Raw genomic sequence first — 22,362 nt, 5'->3', positions numbered from 1 at the left:
ATGTGTTTTTGTTAGACCAATAATTAGTACTTGTGGGCAAACGCATTACAACCCATCACCACCGATAACTGCATAATAGGCTGCAGCAAGGGTGAAATGCAAGCTGCTAGGCGGCATATTCAGCACTGTTAAAGAGCTGACAGCTGGTCCTTGCAAACAATATATGGAATCATTTAGGTAACCACAATTGTGATGTGGCAGCTTAAATTAGTCACTGTTTGCTGTAAGGAGGTGTGAATGGCGGTCTGTAAGAGTTGCCAATTGTTTACTGAATTGCTGGTCTACAAATGGTGCAGACCTGCACATTAAGGACTGACTGGTAACTTTTAGACAGTACAAATTGCGGCCTTGTCAGTTTGACAGATCTTTTTGCTTGTTTTGCCTCTAAACTCTCGACAACCTGTTTTTGGTCCTGAACAGGTGGGGCACCAGATGGAGGCTTTGCTGAGGGTGAACTACTACAACTCTACTACTTAATTAACTCATCACACAATTAAAGTACTACCATAGATGCAAATGAAGAAATACTGCCTCATTAATTCTATAACAACTTTTTTCGCATTGTTTTGACTGTCATGCCCTTAAACTTAACTCCACAGTACCCACCAGACTACACTACCATCATGAGCACATTAGAACTCATTCTGCAAGCATCCATTTCTAACATTATGACAGGCTGCCAGACATGCAAAGTAAATATCTCAATCCACTGTTCAACTGTGTGCCTATTCAGAGCAAATTTTATTGATTCTTTCACCAGCATCCAGAAAATGTACTTTCATTCTATTTTTCACCAGCATTCAGAAAATGTTCTTTCATTCTAATGTTTATTTTTTTAATGCTTGGCATTTACAAAAAAAAAAGTCAAAGGCACAAATAACAATGTAGGGCATGCAACCAGAATGATGGCACAAGAACTGTTCTAAGTATCTGTTTACACACTGGGTGAGCATGTAACTTGATTTTGACAGAAAGACAGGAGGAACAGAGGTTCACTACAACCCCCCTTAGTTAATAAAATATCCTCTATGGTCCCAGAACCTGGAGAAAGTAACCAGCTGTTTACAAAATGCTCAGGCACATAACATGCACTCAAACGCCTACAAAGTTACAGATCAAACTCCTACACGGAATCTACTAAGCATGAACTTCTAATGCAGCAAATGAGTACATGGGAGCTCACCAAGCTCTCTCTGCCACGAAAACAATACAGTGGCACCATCTTTTACAGTTACATCCAACAGTGTGCTTCAATATAGTCATACAGTGGCACCATCTTTTACAGTTACATCCAACAGTGTGCTTCAATATAGTCATACAGTGGCACCATCTTTTACAGTTACATCCAACAGTGTGCTTCAATATAGTCATACAGTGGCACCATCTTTTACAGTTACATCCAACAGTGTGCTTCAATATAGTCATACAGTGGCACCATATTTTACAGTTCCATCCAACAGTGTGCTTCAATATAGTCATACAGTGGCACCATCTTTTACAGTTACATCCAACAGTGTGCTTCAATATAGTCATACAGTGGCACCATCTTTTACAGTTACATCCAACAGTGTGCTTCAATATAGTCATACAGTGGCACCATCTTTTACAGTTACATCCAACAGTGTGCTTCAATATAGTCATACAGTGGCACCATCTTTTACAGTTACATCCAACAGTGTGCTTCAATATAGTCATTATACTTATCAACGAGAAGGGCCTCTGACAACATAAGTGCTGTTATACTTCTCTTAACAGTCGACTCTAAATGGTAATTACAATGTCAGTACAATTTCATGCTGGTTTTGTTTTATGTTTGCCAAACTTGTCTTTAACATTTGTAGGATATGTCAAATATTACTGTTCACACATTTCTTACAACAGATTGTGTATAAACTGCTTTCCTGCAACTTTAACACTTGGATATAGGAAGCAGGCAGTGTGTTTTATCCACAAAATTAAGTAATCTATAACATTCCAAATCGTTCATTCTTTGCAGACAGAACTGTTACCCTCTTACTTTTCTGGAAACATTCCTACCTTGTGTCTGTTCTTAAACTCATTTGCTCTATCTCTGCCACTCCACCCTTGTCCATGCCTATTAGCTGCTTACTCCAGCCCCCATACCAACTGCCACTTTTTTTTTATACAACTACTGTTATTCTGATATAACCTTTAGTGTTAAAAAAAATCACAAATTTTAATCAGACAATGTTTGTTGCTTAAGAAGCATCTCAAAGGTCAGTCAGGTTATAAATAAATCTACTGATGAATGAAACATTTGGCTCAACATACATTAAGGAGTAATGGGCCACGTTACAATTCCATTACACAAAAAGTCTACAAACTGTTTTATGGGGGCTACAGTCCTAATCATGGAGTACAAACTCACTGAAATCCTACTTCATCAAATGTATTCCCCTTCCCCAGAAATTGTGAACCCTGGCAATTATTACTGCTGACTGGTAGGGCTAAAGTTCTCATAATGCTGGCTTACAGGTCTGCAGAGAAAAATGCCCATTGCTGAAGAATTTTCAAGGTGCAAACTTCACAATACAGAATTTCAAAGCATATAGGGTCATAGGTTCATACTAGGCTATCTGCCCTGGGGCATTTATAAGCCTAGCCTGATTGTGTTTGGCTTACGCCACCCCTTGATTTGAGTATACTGTGCCATTTTTAAAGTTTAGTTTACTGTGCCTCTGTCTAATAGTGACACAGAAGTAATCCCCGGGACAAACCTACGATCCCCCATCCACTCATCAAGATTCTTCTTGAAGAGAGTCAGTGAGGTGCTCTGCCTAACATGAATAGGAATTCTATTCCAGAGCGAAGGGAGCCTCTGGGTTATGAATCTGTCCCTCCAGCATGTTCTATTTATTTCTGTGCTGAGGTTCAAGTCCCTCGAGCGCGTGGCTCTAAGGGATTTAGATTTACTGAGGTGGAGCATGTCCATTAATTCTGGGTTGGACATAGCTTTATATGTCAGGCATAGATCGCCTCGAAGTAGGTGGTATGCAACTGAGTAGAGCTGGAGTTTTTTTAACCGAGCAGCATATGGCATCTGTTTGAGTCCCTTGATCCTCCTGGTGAGGGTCTTTCTAATTGCTGCAGGTGTTGCGTAAGGTACATCCCAAAGGGGGCATTGTATTCTATGATGGGCCTGATGAGGGATGAATAAAGGGGCACGATTACCTCTCTTGATCTAGATGTGAATCCTTTCATGATGAGGTGGGCTATGTAGAAGGTCTTTCTAACCACTTTGGCAATGTGGTTGTCAAAGGAGAGATTGCTATCAACTTGGGTCCCCAGATCCCTAATTACTTTCTCTGTACTTAATGGGTTACCACCTATGTGGTAATTTGTGGGCACATTGTTTTTGCCAAAGGGTATGACTATACACTTTTTGGCATTTAGCTTTAGACCATGGCTCTGGCACCAGTTATCCGTCTATGCGAGTCCTTTTTGAAGGATGATTGTGTCAGCTGGAGAGTCGATTATGGCGCCCAGTTTGCAGTCATCTGCAAACACGTTGGCCTGTACCTCAGAAAAGTAAATACCAAACAAGAGAGGTTCCAGGACAGAACCTTGTGGGATGCCACTTGTGACCGGTTTCGAGTCTGACATGGCTCCAGCAACTCTGACTCTGTGGGTTCTGTCTTTGAGACAGTTTGCGACCCATCTTGTGACATAGGGGTTTATATTTAGGCTGGATAGCTTATCTATGATGCTCGAGTGGGGTATTGTGTCAAATGCCTTTGCGAGGTCCAGATAGGCTGTGTGGACTACCTTCCCTTCATCTATGGCCTTGGTGACTGTTTCGAAGAAGTTGACCAGGTTCAAAAGGCAGGATCTGCCCTTGACGAATCCAAATTGGGTAGGATCTAGTGTCTGTAGGTCCCCAATGTCTTTGTTTATGAGTTCCATGATGATCCTCTCCATAGCCTTGCATACTACGCTAGTCAGGCTTATGGGGCGATAGTTTCCAGGGTCTTCTGGCCTCAGTACTCAGAAGCAAATTAATTTAGTAACTTATTTACATGAGTTAACTGTCTTTTATAATTTGCATGACTTTACCATTTTATCATCATCATCTTCTTTCGGCTGTTCCCATTAGGGGTCGCCACAGCAGATCACCTGTTTCCATTTCTTCCTGTCCTCTGCATCTTGCTCTGTCACAACAACCACCTGCATGTCCTCTCTCACCACATCCAAAAACCTTCCTCTTTTCCGGTTACCTGGTAGTTTCATCCTTAGCATCTTTTTCCCAATATACTCTGCATCCCTCCTCAGCACATGTCCAAACCAACATAATCGTGCCTCTCTGGCTTTGTCTCCAAACCTTCCAACCTGGGTTGACCCTCTAATATACTTATTCTTAATCCTGTCCACCCTCGTCACACCCAGTGCAAATCTTAACATCTTTAATTCTGCCACATCCAGCTCAAACTCCTGCCTTTTTGTCAATGCCACTGTCTCCAACCCATATAACATAGCTGGTCTCACTACCCTCTTGTAGACCTACCCTTTCACTCTTACAAGTACTCGTCTGTCACAAATCACTCCTGACACTCTTCTCCACCCACTCCATCCTGCCTGTACTCTCTTCTTCACCTCTCTTCCACACTCACAGTTACTCTGAACTACTGATCCCAAGTATTTAAACTCATCCACCTTTGCCACCTTTACTCCTTGCATCCTCACCATTCCTCTATCCTCCCTCTCATTCACACACATACATTCTGTCTTAGTTCTGCTGACCTTCATTCCTCTTCTCTTTAGAGCATATCTCCATCTCTCCAGGGTGTCCTCCACCTGTTCCCTACTCTCACTACAGATCACAATGTCATCTGCAAACATCATAGTCCACGGGGACTCCTGTCTGATCTCGTCTGTCAACCTGTCCATCACCATTGCAAATAAGAAAGGGCTCAGAGCTGATCCTTGATGTAACCCCACCTCCACCTTAAACGCATCCGTCACTCCCACTGCAGACCTCACCGCTGTCACACTACCCTCGTACATATCCTGTACCACTCTTACATACTTTTCTGACACTCCTGACTTCCTCATACAATACCACAACTCCTCTTTAAGCACCCTGTCATATGCTTTCTCTAAGTCTACAAAAACACAATGCAACTCCCTCCGACATTCTCTGTACTTTTCCATCAACACTCTCAGAGCAAAGATTGCATTTGTAGTGCTCTTTCCTGGCATGAAACCATACCATACTGCTGATCACGTCCCTTCTTAACCTTGCTTCCACTACTCTTTCCCATAACTTCATGCTGTGACTGATAAATTTTAACCCTCTGTAGTTACTACAGCTCTGCACATCACCCTTATTTTTAAAAATCGGTACCAAAACACGTTTTCTCCATTCCTCAGGCATCCTCTCACTTTCCAAGATTTCATTAAACAATCTTGTTAAAAACTCCACTGCCATTTCACCTAAACACCTCCATGCTTCCACAGGTATGTCATCTGGGCCAACAGCCTTTCCATTCTTCATTCTCTTCATAGCTATCCTTACTTCCTCCTTGCTAATCCATTGTACTTCATGATTTACTATCCCTACATCATCCAACCTTCTCTCCCTCTCATTCTCTTCATTCATCAACCCCTCAAAGTACTCTTTCCATCTCCTCAACACACTCTCCTCACTTGTGAGTATGTTTCCCTCATTATCCTTTACCACCCTTACCTACTGCACATCTTTCTTAGCTCGGTCCCTCTGTCTAGCCAATCGGTACAGGTCCTTTTCTCCCTCCTTAGTGTCCAACCTTTCATACACCTCTTCATATGCCTTATCCTTAACCTTCGCCACCACTCTCTTTGCCATGCACCTCATCTCCTTATACGCCTGTCTACTTTCTTCATCTCTCTGACAATCCCACTTCTTCTTTGCCAACCTCTTTCTCTGTATACTCTCCTGTACTTCCTCATTCCACCACCATCTCTCCTTGTCGTCTTTCCTCTGTCCAGATGTGATACCAAGCACCTTTCTAGCCGTCTCCCTTACTAGCTCTGCTGTAGTTACCCAGCTATTTGGTAACTCTTCACTGCCACCCAGTGCCTGCCTTAACTCATCCCTGAACTCCACCTCACAATTACCCCTTTTCAATTTCCATCATTTGATCCTTGGTGCTGCCCTCACACTCCTCCTCCTCCTCCTCTACTTGATAACCAACATCATCCTACAAACCACTATCCTATGCTGCCTAACGACACTTTCTCCGGTCACCACTTTACAGTCTCCAATCTCCTTCAAACTGGCCCTCCTACATAAGATATAATCCACCTGTGTGCATCTTCCTCCACTCTTGTATGTCACCCTATGCTCCTCCCTCTTAAAATACGTATTCACCACAGCCATGTCCATCCTTTTCACAAAATCCACTACCATCTGACCTTCTGCATTCCTTTGTTTAACACCATACCTACCCATCACTTCCTCATCCCCTCTGTTCCCTTCACCAACATGCCCATTGAAATCTGCTCCAATCACCACTCTCTCACCCTTGGGTACAGTCATCACCACTTCATCCAATTCACTCCAAAATTTTTCTTTCTCATCCATTGCACACCCAACTTGTGGAGCATACGCACTAACAACATTCATCATTACACCATCAATTTCCAGCTTCATAAACATCACTGTATCCGACACTCTTTTCACCTCCAAAACACTCTCAGCATACTGTTCCTTCAGAATAACTCCTACGCCATTTCTCCTCCCATCCACACCATGATAAAACAATTTGAACCCACCTCCGATACACCTAGCCTTACTCCCCTTCCATCTTGTCTCTTGCACACACAATATACCTACCTTCCTTCTGTCCATCATATCAGCTAGCTCTCTCCCTATACCAGTCATACCATTTTATACACATATTATTTTTGGACATAAGATGCCTAGTTTAGAGACATCTAAATACAATATTAAGTAAGTAAATAAATAAATAAACTGAGCTGCAGACAGGCAGAAATAGGTGAGAAACTGGAGAGTTCACTGTGTTTGTGTAGTTAAGGAACATACAGGGGCCCAGAGTGTGGAGTATTTTGGAGGATTAGACGACTGGAGTGGGCTATAAGGGAGAGCAGGTGGATGATGCAGAGATGGGGATATCAAAAACTATAAAAAGGAGTAGAAGTTAAAAGTACAAGGGCCAAGGTAGGTACACTATGAAGAAAGTGGAATGGGGAAAGGAGATGAGTGGGCTGAGGAGGTAGGCAGGGAACTGCAGCACAAGGGTGGGTAGCAAATAGGCAGGTCTACTTTATTCTCTCGAAAGCTGAAAAGGGTGAATACAAATAGCACGACAGATAAACAGCAAACCTCGAATACATCAAACGTACTAAACCGTGAAATTTAAAACCTCGAACCGTCATAGTTGGCCAACCCACCGCCTGCATCACACTAACTACCCAAACACAATAAAAAAACACATACATACACTAACCAAAACCCTACTTCTAACCCTAAATTAAAGCACCAAAACCCTACTACTAACCCTACACTAAACCCCACATACACAACTATCTATGCACTATCATTAACCCCTCCCTAACCCTAAGGTCCGTAACTACCACACACTTCCCCTTACCCAGACAAACTAAATATTCCACACACACACACTTAACAAAACCGTACACTAAACCTTACATACATTACCTACCTATTCACTTACCTTAACCCGCACCCTAACCCTAAGGTCCGTAACTATCGCACACTTACCATATGGAGCTATACCGCAGATGGGCCAACTATGACGATTCGACACTTCCCTTTTCGCAGTTTCATTTGACATATTCGTGGTTCGCTCTTTACGTGTCGCGCTATTTGTATTCACCCTTTTCAGCTTTCAAGAGAATAAAGTAGACCCCAAATAGGCCATGGACAGACAGGTAATGAACAGAAAGAGAAAAGAATGCAGGAAATGAGACAGAGAAAGCAGGTAAAGGACAGGCAGGGCATGGCAGTTAGGAAGGAAGACAGAGGAGAGTAAAATGCAGCAATCTGGTGCTCACTACGGGGATACTGGAAATAAAGGGATACATATACATGAGAAAGAAGGAATTAAGGGGTAAGAGAAAAGACTTATAGGAGGTGGCCATGGAGATCAACAAGACAGAGGGGAGGACACATGCTATTGTGCGTGGAGGCACTAATGTCGTGGCAAAGAGAGATGAGGTGGTAGCAAGTAGAACTAAAAACAGATGCCAGGAAATGGTGTTGGATATAACTTTTAAAAGTGTTACCTCTGCCTACAGTCAGCACTCTAAATGAAGAAAACATGAGGTAGCACAGCAAACGGCTGCAGCTCAGGATAAGAGAGAAAAGCATAGGACTGCTAGTGTGATACGACATGCCTGGCAGAAAGACAAGCTATACATAACAAGTAACAGTGTACAAAGATGAGACTGATTATGTCTCCATAATCATATATTTAAACTAAGATAGAAGTGGAGATGGAACAGTAGCAAAGGAAAAGTATAGGCACTCTAGCAGTAGGCAGGGAGGTAAAACAAACAAAAGACATACCAAAAATAAAACAAAAAACCTAAGAACACTTAGAACATATCCGGGAAGCACAAGGAATCTGGAATGGAAGTAGGCAAGCTGCAAGCAGAGAATCAGACGGAAGGAATCAGTGACAAAGGGGTAAAAGAAAGTGCCAGGATACAGGCTACTTAAGAATAAAATAAAAAGGATGGCAACAGATGGAGTAGTGATCTATATGACTGAGGACATCACTTCATTGCAATCATTGTATTAATTATCTGTTTTTGTATTGTCTCATTGCAAACACTGTACTTTTAATATTGCATTTTAATCTCCTGTCCTGGAGCTCATCGTTCTTTCATAATGCCTCACTGCAACTGTTGTAGTTCAGTACTGCATTTTGTAAGTTTATGTCTTGGAGCTTTTCTCCCCGGGCCGCCACTGAAAATTGTCTCTTTGTGGCCCAGTGGACTTTTCCGGTAAACAAATGTCAATAAAATAAATAATAAAATAAATCTGGTAGATCACAGAGAAAAAAGAAAACCAACTCATAAAAACAGAAGAAAAGGTTTGGGTCAAAGCCTAGGGCACTACTGTGGTGTATTTATGTAAACAAAGGAGGGTAAAGTACTAGTGGACCAAAAAGTACAGTTTTGTACCTACCATAAATGTAGATGTCCGATAGACATGCAACTGCAGTCATAACATGTGGGTTGTCCTGCCTCAGGCAGCCCGCGGTCGGCCGGATTCCAAAGTCTGGGTCCCTGATGTCGCATTTCTCAGCGGGCTCTGGAGTACATAAGCATCAGCCGATGCCATTTTCTTCAGTGTTTCTTGCCCCAGATGCCAGGTGCCCTCCAAGGAAGGCTGTAATCAAATTGGAAGACAAAAACAGGATTCCAAACAAATAAAAGAGCAATAAAACAAATACACCATAACAGATATCCCCAGCTAAGAGTAACAGGGATAGGAGTGGACCCTAGGCATAGAGGGGTATGGAGGGAGGCAGTTGCATGTCTATCGGACATCTACATTTATGGTAGGTACAAAACTGTACTATGTCCTTCAAGAATGCAACTGCAGTCATAACATGTGGGTAGAATACCATAGCTTAGCTGGGGAGGAGGAATGCTCTAGGAAAAGATGGTGTGGCAATCAAACCCTGCAGGACTGCCGAAGCAAAGCCTGCTCTGGATCTGGAGTATATAGGGAGATTGTAGTGTTTGGAGAATGTATGCACGGAGCTCCATGTAGCAGCTTCTAGAATGACCTTAGTAGGCACCCCTCTTAAGAATGCTGTAGAGGTGGCTGTAGCTCTGGTGGAATGTGGTCTGACATTGGCTGGAACAGTCTTTCCATGAAAGGAATAACAGAATCTGATGCAATGTCCAATCCATTTTGAAATAGTCTGTCTTGAAATTGCGTTTCCTTGGACTGCAGGCGTAAGCTACAAAAGTTGTTCAGACTTCCTATTGGCCTTGGTTCTGTCCAGGTAGTATCAGTTGTCTGTGAATGTCCAAGGTATGCAACAGTCTTTCCCCCTTATTCTCAGGATTGGGGAAGAAAGCAGGCAGATGAATGGCTTGATTTAAAAAAACCCTAGATACCACCTTTGGCATAAAAGTAGGGTTGGTCCTTAATGAAACCCTGTCTCTGTGAAAAATAATGAAGGGTGGCACTGCCATTAGGGCCTGTAGTTCCGAAACCCTTCTTGCGGAGGTAACTGCCAACAGGAAAGCTGTCTTCCATGAGAGAAATTGCAAGTCAACTGAAGCTGCTGGCTCAAATGGAGGTAGAGTCAGTTTTTCTAGGACAAAATTGAGGTCCCAGGCTGGCACTGGGGCTTTTCTTGGTGGCTTAATGTTCTTGATTCCCCTGAGGAATTGCCTTAGTAAAGGGTGTGAAAAAACAGGAGGATCAGTGTTGTATCTAGCTGAAATAGCAGATGCATGTATCGTTATGGAAGAATATGAGAGGCCGTTCTTTAACATATCTGCCAAATATTCCAAGATGAGTGGGATGTTCAGCAATGATGCATCATGTCCCTTGCTGGTATTCCAATTGCTGAATCTTTTCCACTTTGCTAAGTAAACCTTTCTGGTGGATGGTATTCGAGCCTCTGTTAGTATCCGCTGAACTTCCTTGGAGAGAGATAGGCTGAAGTTATTTATGGGATCTCCCAGGCTGTTAGCTGCAGTGTCTGAAGATTTGGATGCACTGTTTGTGTTGAGTCAAAAGTAGAGGCCATTGAGGAAGGCCCCACCTCCTGGTGTGACATATGCTCCGTAGTAGTGGGTACCAGTGTTGTCTTGGCCAGTCATTATGATTCCCATGGGTCTCTCTGCTTTGATCTTTAGTAATACTGAGGTCATCAGTGGCAGAGGTGGGAATGCATAGATTGTTAGGGAGTTCCAGTTGAATGAGAGGGCATCTATTTTCCAAGCTTTTGGATGGTATGTCCTTGTGCAGAATTTTGGTAGAAGATGGTTGTGGTGAGAGGCAAATAGGTCCACTTCTGGCTTGCCCCATGTCGAAGTGAGGTGTGTGAAGGCCTTCGGATGTAACCTCCACTCGTGTGGATCTGTGAAATTAGGCTGTCCGCCAACACATTGTCTTTTCCTGGAACAAACTGGGATTGTAACTGGATGTTTAGGCTCAGTGATTTCTCCCAAAGATGCATAGTCAGTCTGCAAAGGGGTAAGAGTGGGTGCCCCTTGCTTGTTTATGTACCACATCACAGTGGTGTTGTCTGTCCATTATCAGTAAATGGCCTTGCTGGAGTTGGTGTTGAAAGGCCTCGATGGCATGCATTACTGCCAGCATTTCCTTTTGGTTTATATGCAGATGTGTTTCCCTTGGAGACCATTGTCCTTGTATACACCTGCCTTCCATGTCGCCCCCATCCAAGGTCTGAGGCGTCTGTGGTCATGGTCTGTGTTATCTGTGGTTTTTTGAATGACATACCTGTGTTTGCCTGGCTCACCGAGGCCCACCATAGGAATTCGTAGGCATGGAATGAGTATGATTGTCTCCAAGTTGTTGCTGTGTTGAGACCAAATGCTTTTTAGGTACCATTGAAGCTTTCTCATGTGTAGTCTTGCTAATGGAACCAGGAGAATGCAGGATACCATGTAACCCAGGGCCTGTAGGAATCTCCTTGCAGTCATCTGGGTGAGTTTTACTAAACTTTTGAAGTAATGAGTTAACTTCTCTTGCTTGTCTTCTGTCAGGTAAGCCATCTGAGAGGCTGTGTCTAGTTTGGCTCCTAAGAAGATTATTTGCTGGGATGGCTGCAGTCTTGACTTTTGGAAGTTGACAGTGTATCCCAGAGCTTGAAGTAATCGTATGACATAATCCAGGTTTTTTGTCAACATCAATTTGTCGTCCGCTTGTATGAGGCAGTCGTCCAGGTACGGGTAAATTTGTATCCCTGGAGCCTGCAATGAGCAATTACTGAAGCCAGGCATTTTGTGAATACTCTGGACGCAGTAGATAAGCCAAATGGCAATGCTGAGAATTGATAATGCTCTGGCCCTGCAAGAAATCTGAGGTATCTTCTGCAGCTGTGTTTGATAGGGACATGCAGGTATGCCTCCTTGAGGTCCAGAGTAATCAGCCAAGACCCTTGCCCAGCATGGGAAGGAGTTGCTGTAGAGTCAGCATTTTGAACTTTGGTACTATGAGAAAGGTGTTTAATGCGGACAAGTCCAGTATTGGTCTCCATTGACATTCTTTTCTTGGAACAAGGAACAGTCTTGAGTAAAACCCGTGGTCTTGTTCTTGTTGTGGAACTCTTTCTATTGCTTTCATCCGAGTCAGCAGAGTGATTTGCTTGATAGCCTCTGCCCTCTGGTTTTGTGGTAGGTTTGGCATGCCTTGTTTTCTTGGTAAGGTATGAAAATGAAACCTGTACCCTCGGTCTATAATGTCCAAAATCCATTTGTCCTTTGTCAGTCTGTGCCAATTTTCTGCAAACAGAGATAATTTCCAGCTTCTATTTGTTCCCTGGTAGGCGGTAGTAGAGAAAAGTCATTGAGATTGTGGCTGTGGGGCAGGTGAAACCCCGCACTTCTTTGGTTTCCTGGCTGCCATTGTTGTCCCCTGTAAGGGCCTCTGTATTGGCCTCTTCCTGTTCTTACCCCTTTGAAACTTTTCTGGATTAGGAAAGGACCAGTTTTTAGAAGGCCAATTCCTACTGAATCTGGGGGGTTGAACCTGGAGGAAATCTTTCACCGTCTGAACTGATTTTGCTTTTTCTTCGATGGTCTTTAACACATCCTTAGCATTTGCACTAAAAAGCTTGTTCTTTTCCAAAGGTGCATCCAGAAGTTTTGCTTTTACATGATCTGGTAGAGGTTGATCTTTTAACCAAGCATGTCTATGAATGACTGCCCCTGTCATAGCTGCCCTACATGAAGCTTCCAGTGCATCATATCCGCACTGCAGGAAGTGATTGCTTACTTACTGAGTGTTATGTACAGCTTCTTGCAAAGTCTTCCTGTCTAAAGGATCAGGAGTGGCTAATGTTTTTTGTAAGTCTTCTAACAGGTAATCCTGATATTGTAACATATGAAAAAGGAAATTTAAAGCTCTCATAGATAAGGTAGTGGATGTGTAAACCTTTTTGCCCCATCTCTCTAATGACCTAGCTTCCCAGTTGGAGGGCAATGGATTTTTAGAGGTGGAGGCTGAAACTCCTTTAGGCCCCTGTGAAATAGTTTCCAAATCAGCAGCATGGGCCCTGAATAAATGGGAATGAGTTTCTGGGACCTTGTAATACCTGTGTAGAGCAGGAGGAAGAGAATCAGGGGTAGCACTAGAGTCAGAATATAAATCATCCAGAACATCAAGTACAGGAGGAATAGCTAAGGGCCTGTGCTGGGGCTTCTTAAGGAAAGTCCTAAATCAGAATATTCCTGACCTTGCCACTTGAAATGTTCCCTCATAGTGTGCAGGACTTCCCCAAAAGAAATATCCTCAGGAGGATGGAATCTTCTGCATCCGAGTCCTCATAGGTCTGGAAGAGCTCTTCCTGGCTATCAGAGTGGACAGAGCCCTCAGAATCTTCATCTGAAGGAATAGGGTCAGAGGGTTCAACCCGGGGCCTTTTATCAGAAGGAGGCTGGGATCCTCTCTCAGGATGGGCCTGTGAACCTCTAATCATGGAAATTAAATCAGCAGCCATGGACATAATTTGTGTCTCTGGAGTAGGCTGATGTAAGGATTTAGAAGTAATATGCTTTGTTTTGATGGCTGCCTTAGCCCTAGTGTAGGCCTTAATAGACATGGCCATAGGAGGCCTGGCAGCTCCACGTGCAGGAGTGACCTTGTCTACAGCAATGGTCTCGGGCATTTCGTTTCGGTATCCGGAGGAAAATCGATAACTGGCGTCAGTGATGTCCGGAATCGAGTCCGGTAATGTCTTCGTTTCGGTCGAGCGGTGGAGAGACCGTCTCAGAGGGAACTGGAGCACTCATGCTAGGTTTTGGCGTGGAGTCGGTGGTAGACGCGGGCCGAGGATGTCAGTCCCGGTCTTTTCGCTTTTTGGGAGTTTGCGATGTCGGAAGATCCGACGGCATGGTGTAAGCAAATTTATCGGTGAAAAAATCTTCAGCGAACTCCGCCCGGCACCTGAGAGTGCGCTTGTTGAAGCGAGCACAGGCTACACAGGCCGAGACGTTGTGGTCTGGGCCAAGGCAAGGAAGACAGTAAGAGTGGAAATCCTTATGAGGTATTTGTTTACCACAAGAAAGACAATTGTTAACTTTTTCAGTAATTTCTGACATCGGCTGAGGCAAGAAAAGGTCCCTCGAAGAATACAGGAAGCTGACCGACCGGCACTTGCGAACTGCTTCTGCTTCGGGCACCGCATGGCAAGAAAGACTGGAGAAAATGGCGTCGGCTGATGCTTATGTACTCCAGCCGCTCTGACGTCGGAGAGAAATGCGACATCAGCCGACGTCGGACCCAGACTTTGGAATCCGGCCGACCGAGGGCTGCCTGAGGCAGGACAACCCACATGTTATGACTGCAGTTGCATTCTTGAAGGACATCAAGGTATCAGCCTCTAAAAGTGAGTAAATGAGTGTGCTTGGGGGGTAGGGGGCAAAAGGACAGTCATGATAATTATGGGGATCTGAATCTGCTAAGAACAAGCTAATATATTCCAAGCTTCAGGGGAGATGGGAAGTATAGCTAACTAATCACTTGAAAGAATTCTGCACATGATCCATGTCAAGGTGGAAGAATCACAGATAGCTGAAGACATCATTAAGCAACACAAATCATATAACTTGTGATTTAGAATGTTGGGGGCACAAAACCAATGATAATGGTGTAGGCTTTCAGAGGACTGGACTACAATGACCCAGAGAACCATAGCAGAAGTAAGTTAAGGGACTGGAAGCATACTAAGCGACTGAAAAAGTATGTGGATGAATCAGGGACACAATACTTGCAGCTACGAAAAGAAGTTTGTAGAACTGCAAAAAAGAAAAACTGAAAGTGAGAGAGTCAATGTGGCTACAGAGAGATATGAGGCTGGTGACTACAGCAAAAAGTAGGGCACATAAAAGGTGGAAGGCATGAGGTAGTGGAGGCACAGTACAAGAAGGCAATTAAAAGGGTTACTAAGGATCTGACATCATCAAAGGAGCAACTCAATAGGAAACTGTCAAGAAGGGGGTCAATAAGGGCAGCAAACTGCAGAAAGGACAAACAGAGGCACACAGCTGGTCAGGTAAGGTAATGATGGAAGAGACATTGCATAGAAAAACTAAACAGCAGAGATGCTGAATGAATTCTCTGCTTTAGTCTTCATAAAGGGAAGGAAGGGTGTCATGCTGGGAGGAGACTAGGACAGCGCTGGAATAGCAGAAGATGGACACCAGAATACAGAGGGGTAATTTGGGCAGGAAAATGGCCACATTAATGAAAGATAAAGTAAAGGGAATTATTTCCCTGATGTGTCAAGGGTATTGTTACATTGCTTGATAGTCTGGTAACCATGTTATTAAATACACAGCCACACAAATCTGATTTCTATAAATAATGAGGATGGGGCCTGGAACAGAAGTAGTGCAGAATTCTTTAGTGCACTCTGCTGACAATATTCAGCTAACCAATCAGTTTATTATCATTTAACATATTTGAGATATAAAAGGGTCCCTTCAAATGTTCAGTTTATTGCTTACTGATCCCCATTTGCTCAAGTATGTTTGCTTGATATATGGTTTCTTTGTAGTTGTTTGCTCGCTAAGTGATGTAGACATGTACATGTCAGGCCTTGAACTGCAGCAATTTATAATGACTCTGAGACAGCACCATCTAGGAAGAAAGGTGATACTTTTTATGTTTTTAAATGCTTATTGGATGGAGCAACCTTGGAGAAAGTTTAACAAAATAAGGGATTCAGGAGTGTAGCCCCTGACATGGGACAGTACAAATGGGAGTTATTCCCTGCAAAAAAAAAGTCTTCTTACTTTATGCATGTTCCAACTGCATGAAAGTCACTTATGCACGTCTATAGTGTTTTAGTATTTTTATGATATAATTATGGAACCTAATGGAATGAGTAAATATTTCTCCTATGGGATGGAGATTGAGGAATCATTGTGGAACTTTGTAAAACTGGTACTCCTTTCTCCTGGGGAATGCGGTCTGTAAGAGATAATGGGAAGGACCATCACTGGCTGCTACCAAAAGACATGCTGTCCGGCTGCCATGATTGGGAATCCCATACTTTTCCCTATACAGATATTGTTTTGTCAGTCAGTATTGCTGTTGTCTTTCCTTCCTTTGATAAAAAATACAAGTTTTAGAGGGAAAGTTCTTAAGAACATGGAAACGGGAAGATAAAAACATATGCTTAATATTCTCCATTGTTTCATCCTTCTCTAACTCTTTCAAAACATTTTTAGAAGACACCCAAAACAACAGGACTTGGCCTAGAGGTGCATCCAAAGGAAACAGGCCATGCTCTGGACCCAGCCATCTTTTTATTTATTTTTTGTCCAATTGTTAACTTGGTAAGCCCAAAAGATACAGAATGCCCCTTTTTAGGGCTGACCATAGAGCACTACTCAGTCACCCACTAGGCAAATGGAAGTGAAAGGAATCAAACCATGTACCCTTTGATTAAAAAAAGAGCCTTAATCCTCTGCACTAACAGCCAGATTCTTCTTTAAGACAATACCAGAATTGGCATCCTCAAAGTTCATATCCAAATTGTCACAGCCACATTTTCTGTGTGTCCACCCACCTCGTCAGCTGTCTGTGCTGGATATAACTGCTCACCTCAATCTCAACACAAAAAGTAATACTGGGGTGCTTGTGGGATGGGTAACATAGCAGTCATCCATTCATTCTGAATAAGAGTTGATGTAGGAACAAGTATTGCCACAGTGACACCCAGTCCCCAATATCCTACTCATAGCAGCCACTAAGTCACACAGAAGAGCAGCAGCAGAAGCTAACCGTCTCTCCAGCACCAGCACATGACAGGCTCCAACATCACTTTCCACAATGAATTCCTAGAAACTGACATCTAAAAAGGGAGGTTACTGTAGCCCACTGTCCTAGCTGCTGCCTCTCCTGTAGACCCATTTGGGAGGGGGTGAATTATTTGGGAAACTAAGAGAATGAGAGTGAGCATCAGCCCATGAATTGAAAAAAAAATGAATCCAAACACTAGCAAATGAAGGAAGACACTGCTTGCTCATAACAAAATGCCTGGGTGGCTCCCTAATGACGTCAGCAGTAAAAACAATTCTCCAATTGTTTAGATTTAGTAGCAAACTTCTGATGCAAAGGAGGAGGAATTAATGTAGAAAAACTGCACTAGTTAAAGCATCTAACTTTTTATGCTCAAAAGGCTTGCCATCTTCCACCCTTATAGCTAAAGATTTCTCATTCACAGCCAAGACCACCCCCAAAAAGAGATTGCAAATAAAGTTTTGTGGAATCTGATGCCAAAAAGAACATTTTTTGATAATACTTTATTTGGATGACATTAGTAAAAGTTCTAAACCATAAATAATGGAAAATCCATACTTAGCACACGCATGACTAAGACTGAGGAGCAAATGACCAAATAGAAAATCACAGCGTGGCTCAATCACTTGCTCTGAGCAGCAAAAAAGAACTAAAGAAAGTGCACAATGCACACATTCACAAGACTATGGTCCTTACAAATGCACATCTTAAAACTGCACCACTGGGTACCACAGGGAACTCTGACTGCTGAGAAGAGCAAACGAGGTGGATGACATCCCCTTTCAAATACTCTCACATCTGTATAACTCCCAAATCAGCGATTTTAGGATGAACAACAAATATTTCTATATAAATATGTAAATAAATTGTAAACTGACCACAGTTTAAATTATAAACAATTGACCCTCCAAATACAGATAAAATATTTAAACATTCAATCCATCTAAAGCAATGACTTTGTTTTTTGTTTGATTTTAATATTATACATCTTGTTTACTTACATTAATGAAACTTTCACAAAGCAAAATAAAGATTGTATTTTCTTTTCCTCAAATTAGTGAAACACATTTCTCAACCAACACAAAAACTTTAATGTAAGTACCTTCCTATAAAGTATTTTCAGTCATGTCAATAGAAAGGCAAAGCAAAAAGAAACTATATCAAACATGATGCAGAGTACCTCAAATTTAAAATAACCAACTTTTCAAAAGGTATTCAACATGTTATGATAAATCATTAGAACAGCATAATTCCAAAAATGGTCACCTAAAACATAACACTGAAGGAAACATTAAAGTGCACATTAGGTTAGAATGCAACAATTCTGATGAGGAGAAAGACAGTAACTAACCACTTTCTCAGTTTCTAAACTGCAAAGATAATGTTTAATTATGAGTTTATCTCATAGCAGTCAAAGCTCCCCTTAATAACAAGGTCTAAATGAAACCAAACCTAATCACAGCTATACTTTTTTCATTAGCAAATTACCAACAAGCACCTACAGCTGATACTCCAGCTATGATTATCTCAACTAATTGCTTCGTTGTTACAAACCAGCCTGAAATAGTGTTTAGATGTCCTCTTACAGTGGTAAATTAGGGGCAATACAGGCAATTCCTGTGATCACAAGGGGCTCTGCAAAGTGAACAGATTTACCTCTGCTAGCTGCATGCAGCCCAATCAAAGTACTTTTATATAGAAAGCAGCCTTTGAAGGAAACAATGTCTGAAAACATGTTCCATATGCAGGCCGCCAGACTGTGCTTCATTAGGGCCAGTTTTCCAAATCCTTTCACTTCTTAGTCTAATGATCTACTTTAATACACGCAGCTCCCTCGCCTAATTGATGTCAAGTGCATGCTTTCCAGATTCATCAGTTGCAAGGCATCAAACAAACCCAGTGCTTGAGCAGAGCTTCGTGGTGTTACAATGTTTCAAACTGTGGGTTATCAGTGTCTCCAATTACACGGGAGCCAAAGTTTACCTGTTTAATTGGAATTGCACGGCCACTACCAATGCTATCTGCCCTGCTCTCCAGGCTCTTCTTCTCTTTGTCTGGATCACTTCCTTTCCGAGACTACATGGACAGAAAAAAGAAACCCGTGCTCTTGTCACTTGTTTTTTAACTCAGCATTCATTACAACAGTTTCATCATTATTTGCAGTATACCTGGCAGGAAAAACACATGAAGAAGAGCTTTAAGAAATTAACAAGCACTTTCTGATAAAACTTTGAAAGATCGGATATTTAAACACAATTTGCGTTATGGTTCACTGCTGTTCTTCCTCTCTCTTTTAATCACTACTTAAAGACAGTACTTTGGCCCCAACATAGTTCATTTACTTTTGCTGATGATTATAAAACCAGAAGTCTTAAAATCCTAAGTTAAGGCTAAAACATAATGGCAAGTCACCAAAAGAAGACTGCATAAACGTCAAACAAATTTTACATAGCCTGATACAAAATAAATACACCACAAATCTAATATTGCTGTTTAAAGACAGGTTATTAGGTATAAAAATATTATTTATTTATGGAAATCTTCAATTTACTCTGTACATCATTAACACCGAGAATTTATAGAAGCAGGCTCTCCTAGCAGTTCAGATCAAAACAGTGAGAGAAAAGCCAGAGAACTATTACAAGTACAAAGTCACTGTCCAAATTCTAGGTGAAATACATGGCTGAAATTCTATATGGATCGCTTTACTAGGTCACATGATAATACCCACTTGTTAATCAGGAAGGGCCACTGGACATGCAGTTCCTTTTCAGCGGTGACGTGGGAACAATGTCTGGTTACGTAACGTGCTCAAGGTCACAGAGTAGGCAAGTGAGGGCTGAGGGAATAAAAACTTGTACTACAGAAACTACAACTCACAACCTTAACCTCTGTGCCAACTGCCTTTAAGTCATTGCATAAGCAATCCTTCTCTCAGTATATGCAAGCCAGGTACATAAGAATCAGTGCTAAAAGGAAACACTGATGACTTTTAATTACTCTTAAGACACACATCACACAAGAAAAAATAGATTAACCATATTGGGACTTGAAATAGTGCAAAATAAATATCTAATATTCATAGTATTACTAAACTATTAATAGTATTATTAAACTATTCCTAACCCTGAGACTAGAACAACAATAGCCAGAACTCATCTCTTATCAACACTACTTTACGCCTCTCCAGTTCTCAGCAATATTAACAAAACCAACCTGAACAAACTCTCTACATGCTACAATAAAATAGCTAGGTTCACTGCCAATAATAAATCACATTCCCACCATTGCCTATCCCTAACTAAACTGCACTGGTTAGAATTTCCAAACCTACTATGCTACCACCAACTGATCATAGCCCATCAAATTCTCTTCCATCCGGGGAGGTGCCCTGCCCTTGCAGACATGCTAAACTTTCACAACCCTAAAAGGGAGCTATGTTCATGTATCAAAAACCTGATTGAAGTTAATCCATGCAATAACAGTTCAAGGGAGGCCTTATTCTCCCATGATGTTGCCAAAGCATGGAACACCCTCCCACCTGAACTCAGGCTACAAAGTCACACAGGCACCTTCAAAGGCCTTCTTAAATTACACCTCAATACTAACTCTCTCTGCAACTGCAAAGTCCCCCCTTGAAGACCCACTTTTCCACATGTAAGTGACCTGTTGAAGCCTTTAATGCATACACTATACTCTCACCTGAAATGTACTTTTTGTATATATTGTAAATAATGGTACTACTCCTGAGTATCTTATTGTTTTACATAATTGTTTTTTGTACTTCATTGTTTCTCTTATCTTGTATGCTAGTTTTACTGTTATCTAAAGCATGTATGTACACTGTTATTTCTTTGGAGCTTTTCTCCCCAGGACTCCACTGAAAAAGGACACATGATGTCCAGTTGGACTTATCCTGGTAAAATAAATGTTAAATAAATAAATAATAAATAAATAAATAGTAACAAACAACCTACCACATGAGACAACAATCACCAAAAACATCCTGATCTCTAAACAAATCTCTCCAAGGTCACACAAATCTGGAAAAAAGGGACAAGTATAAAAACAAACACACTTTTTCCTTTTTTCACTGGGTAAGATGACTTCAGTGAAAATATTCAGCAGTATAACAATATTCCTATATGCATCCAAACGAAAAATACTTTTGCAGTTAAAATTCTACCCAGGTTTTGCTGCCAAGTGGAAAGTACATACAGTTAAGCCCTGCATCTAGTCCAAGGTCTTCCCTGGGCACCAGCTGGTCATCCTTGTACAAGAAAATCATGCACCTTTGTGTATGAAGGAAACTATCACCACTGCAGCCACTTCACGAAGACTTCTACACCCACAGCTAAGCTAAACGTTGAAGGTGACACTCTGAAATTATGAGGAACTAATTGGTATGAAAGACAAGGAACAATGAAATGGGTCCTACAGATAAAAGAAGAAATGTACAGCAAGTGTCCTGAGATCTATACCTTCTCTCCACAATTCTTCAGTGTATGACACATGCAGAATATATTCTCTCCACAATTCTGCAGTGTATGGCACATGCAGATGAGAAGCCCTGACCATCTTGTGTTCCTGAAAATGGCTCCATATTTGGCACCTGCCAAACAGGATAGACTTCCAATGCCAGCAACACCAAGCACTGTAAGAAAGGGCTGAGGAAAAGGCAGACAGGTCAGGGAAAAGGCTGAAGGTAGTAAGGAGACAGCCTCTGCCACCATCTACAATATGTACGGTGATGACCTATTACTGCTAACAATATTACTATACGTTTGTGGCCCAGAACACTATGCTTCCTGTGGCATGTCAGGTCTCTCTTCATCCATGTTGCTTGAGCAGGACTGTCTAACAAAAACCTTGCTTCTGGTTCAAAACATATAACAAGAAAACCAAAACACACACACTTCTACTGGTCTCATAAAGAAATGCCATTTTCACTTCAAGTACTTTTAGCAGCATTTTTTTCTTCTTTTGTGGTGCTACATTGAGGCAGAGGCACGGTGGTGCATAGGGGGAAGGTGCCCTAGGTGCAAGGTATTATGAGGAGTGATTGTCAGAATGGAAATGGTGTGGCAGAGAGGTACTGCAGTGCCAAGATTCAGAAAAGTATGTTGTTATTGTATTTATGGTCAAGGTTAAAGCTCTTTATGAGTAACATCCTAACTCTAACATGCCTCTTATTCATTTGTCACAAGAGGTATGCAACAGTGTTTAATGTCAATTTACAGTTAAGATCTGGGGAAAAAAAGATCCACTAATGAACATTAACACACAAAAACAACCCGTTGAGTAATCAAAGTGCAGTTGTGTAAGCTGAACTTACCGTAACAGCTGATGCTGGAATGATG

General features: G+C 41.9%; 1 protein-coding gene across 1 annotated transcript in view; it reads right to left on the bottom strand.

The window, feature by feature from the left end:
• The window catches only part of LOC122792978 (arf-GAP with GTPase, ANK repeat and PH domain-containing protein 1-like), a 2,685,441-nt gene that overhangs the window by 1,506,860 nt on the left and 1,156,219 nt on the right, over positions 1-22,362 (bottom strand). Inside the window, exon 10 of the mRNA XM_044060583.1 lies at positions 18,986-19,078. Within this exon, the coding sequence (XP_043916518.1) occupies positions 18,986-19,078 (93 nt within the window). The remainder of the gene's footprint in view (positions 1-18,985; positions 19,079-22,362) is intronic.

This window comes from Protopterus annectens, chromosome 2.part0 (genome assembly GCF_019279795.1).
Source record: "Protopterus annectens isolate FY-2018-M chromosome 2.part0, PAN1.0, whole genome shotgun sequence".
Classification (NCBI taxonomy): Eukaryota; Metazoa; Chordata; order Ceratodontiformes; family Protopteridae; genus Protopterus; species Protopterus annectens.
Note: the sequence above shows the minus strand (reverse complement) of the source record. Positions and strands in the feature narration are given on the sequence as shown.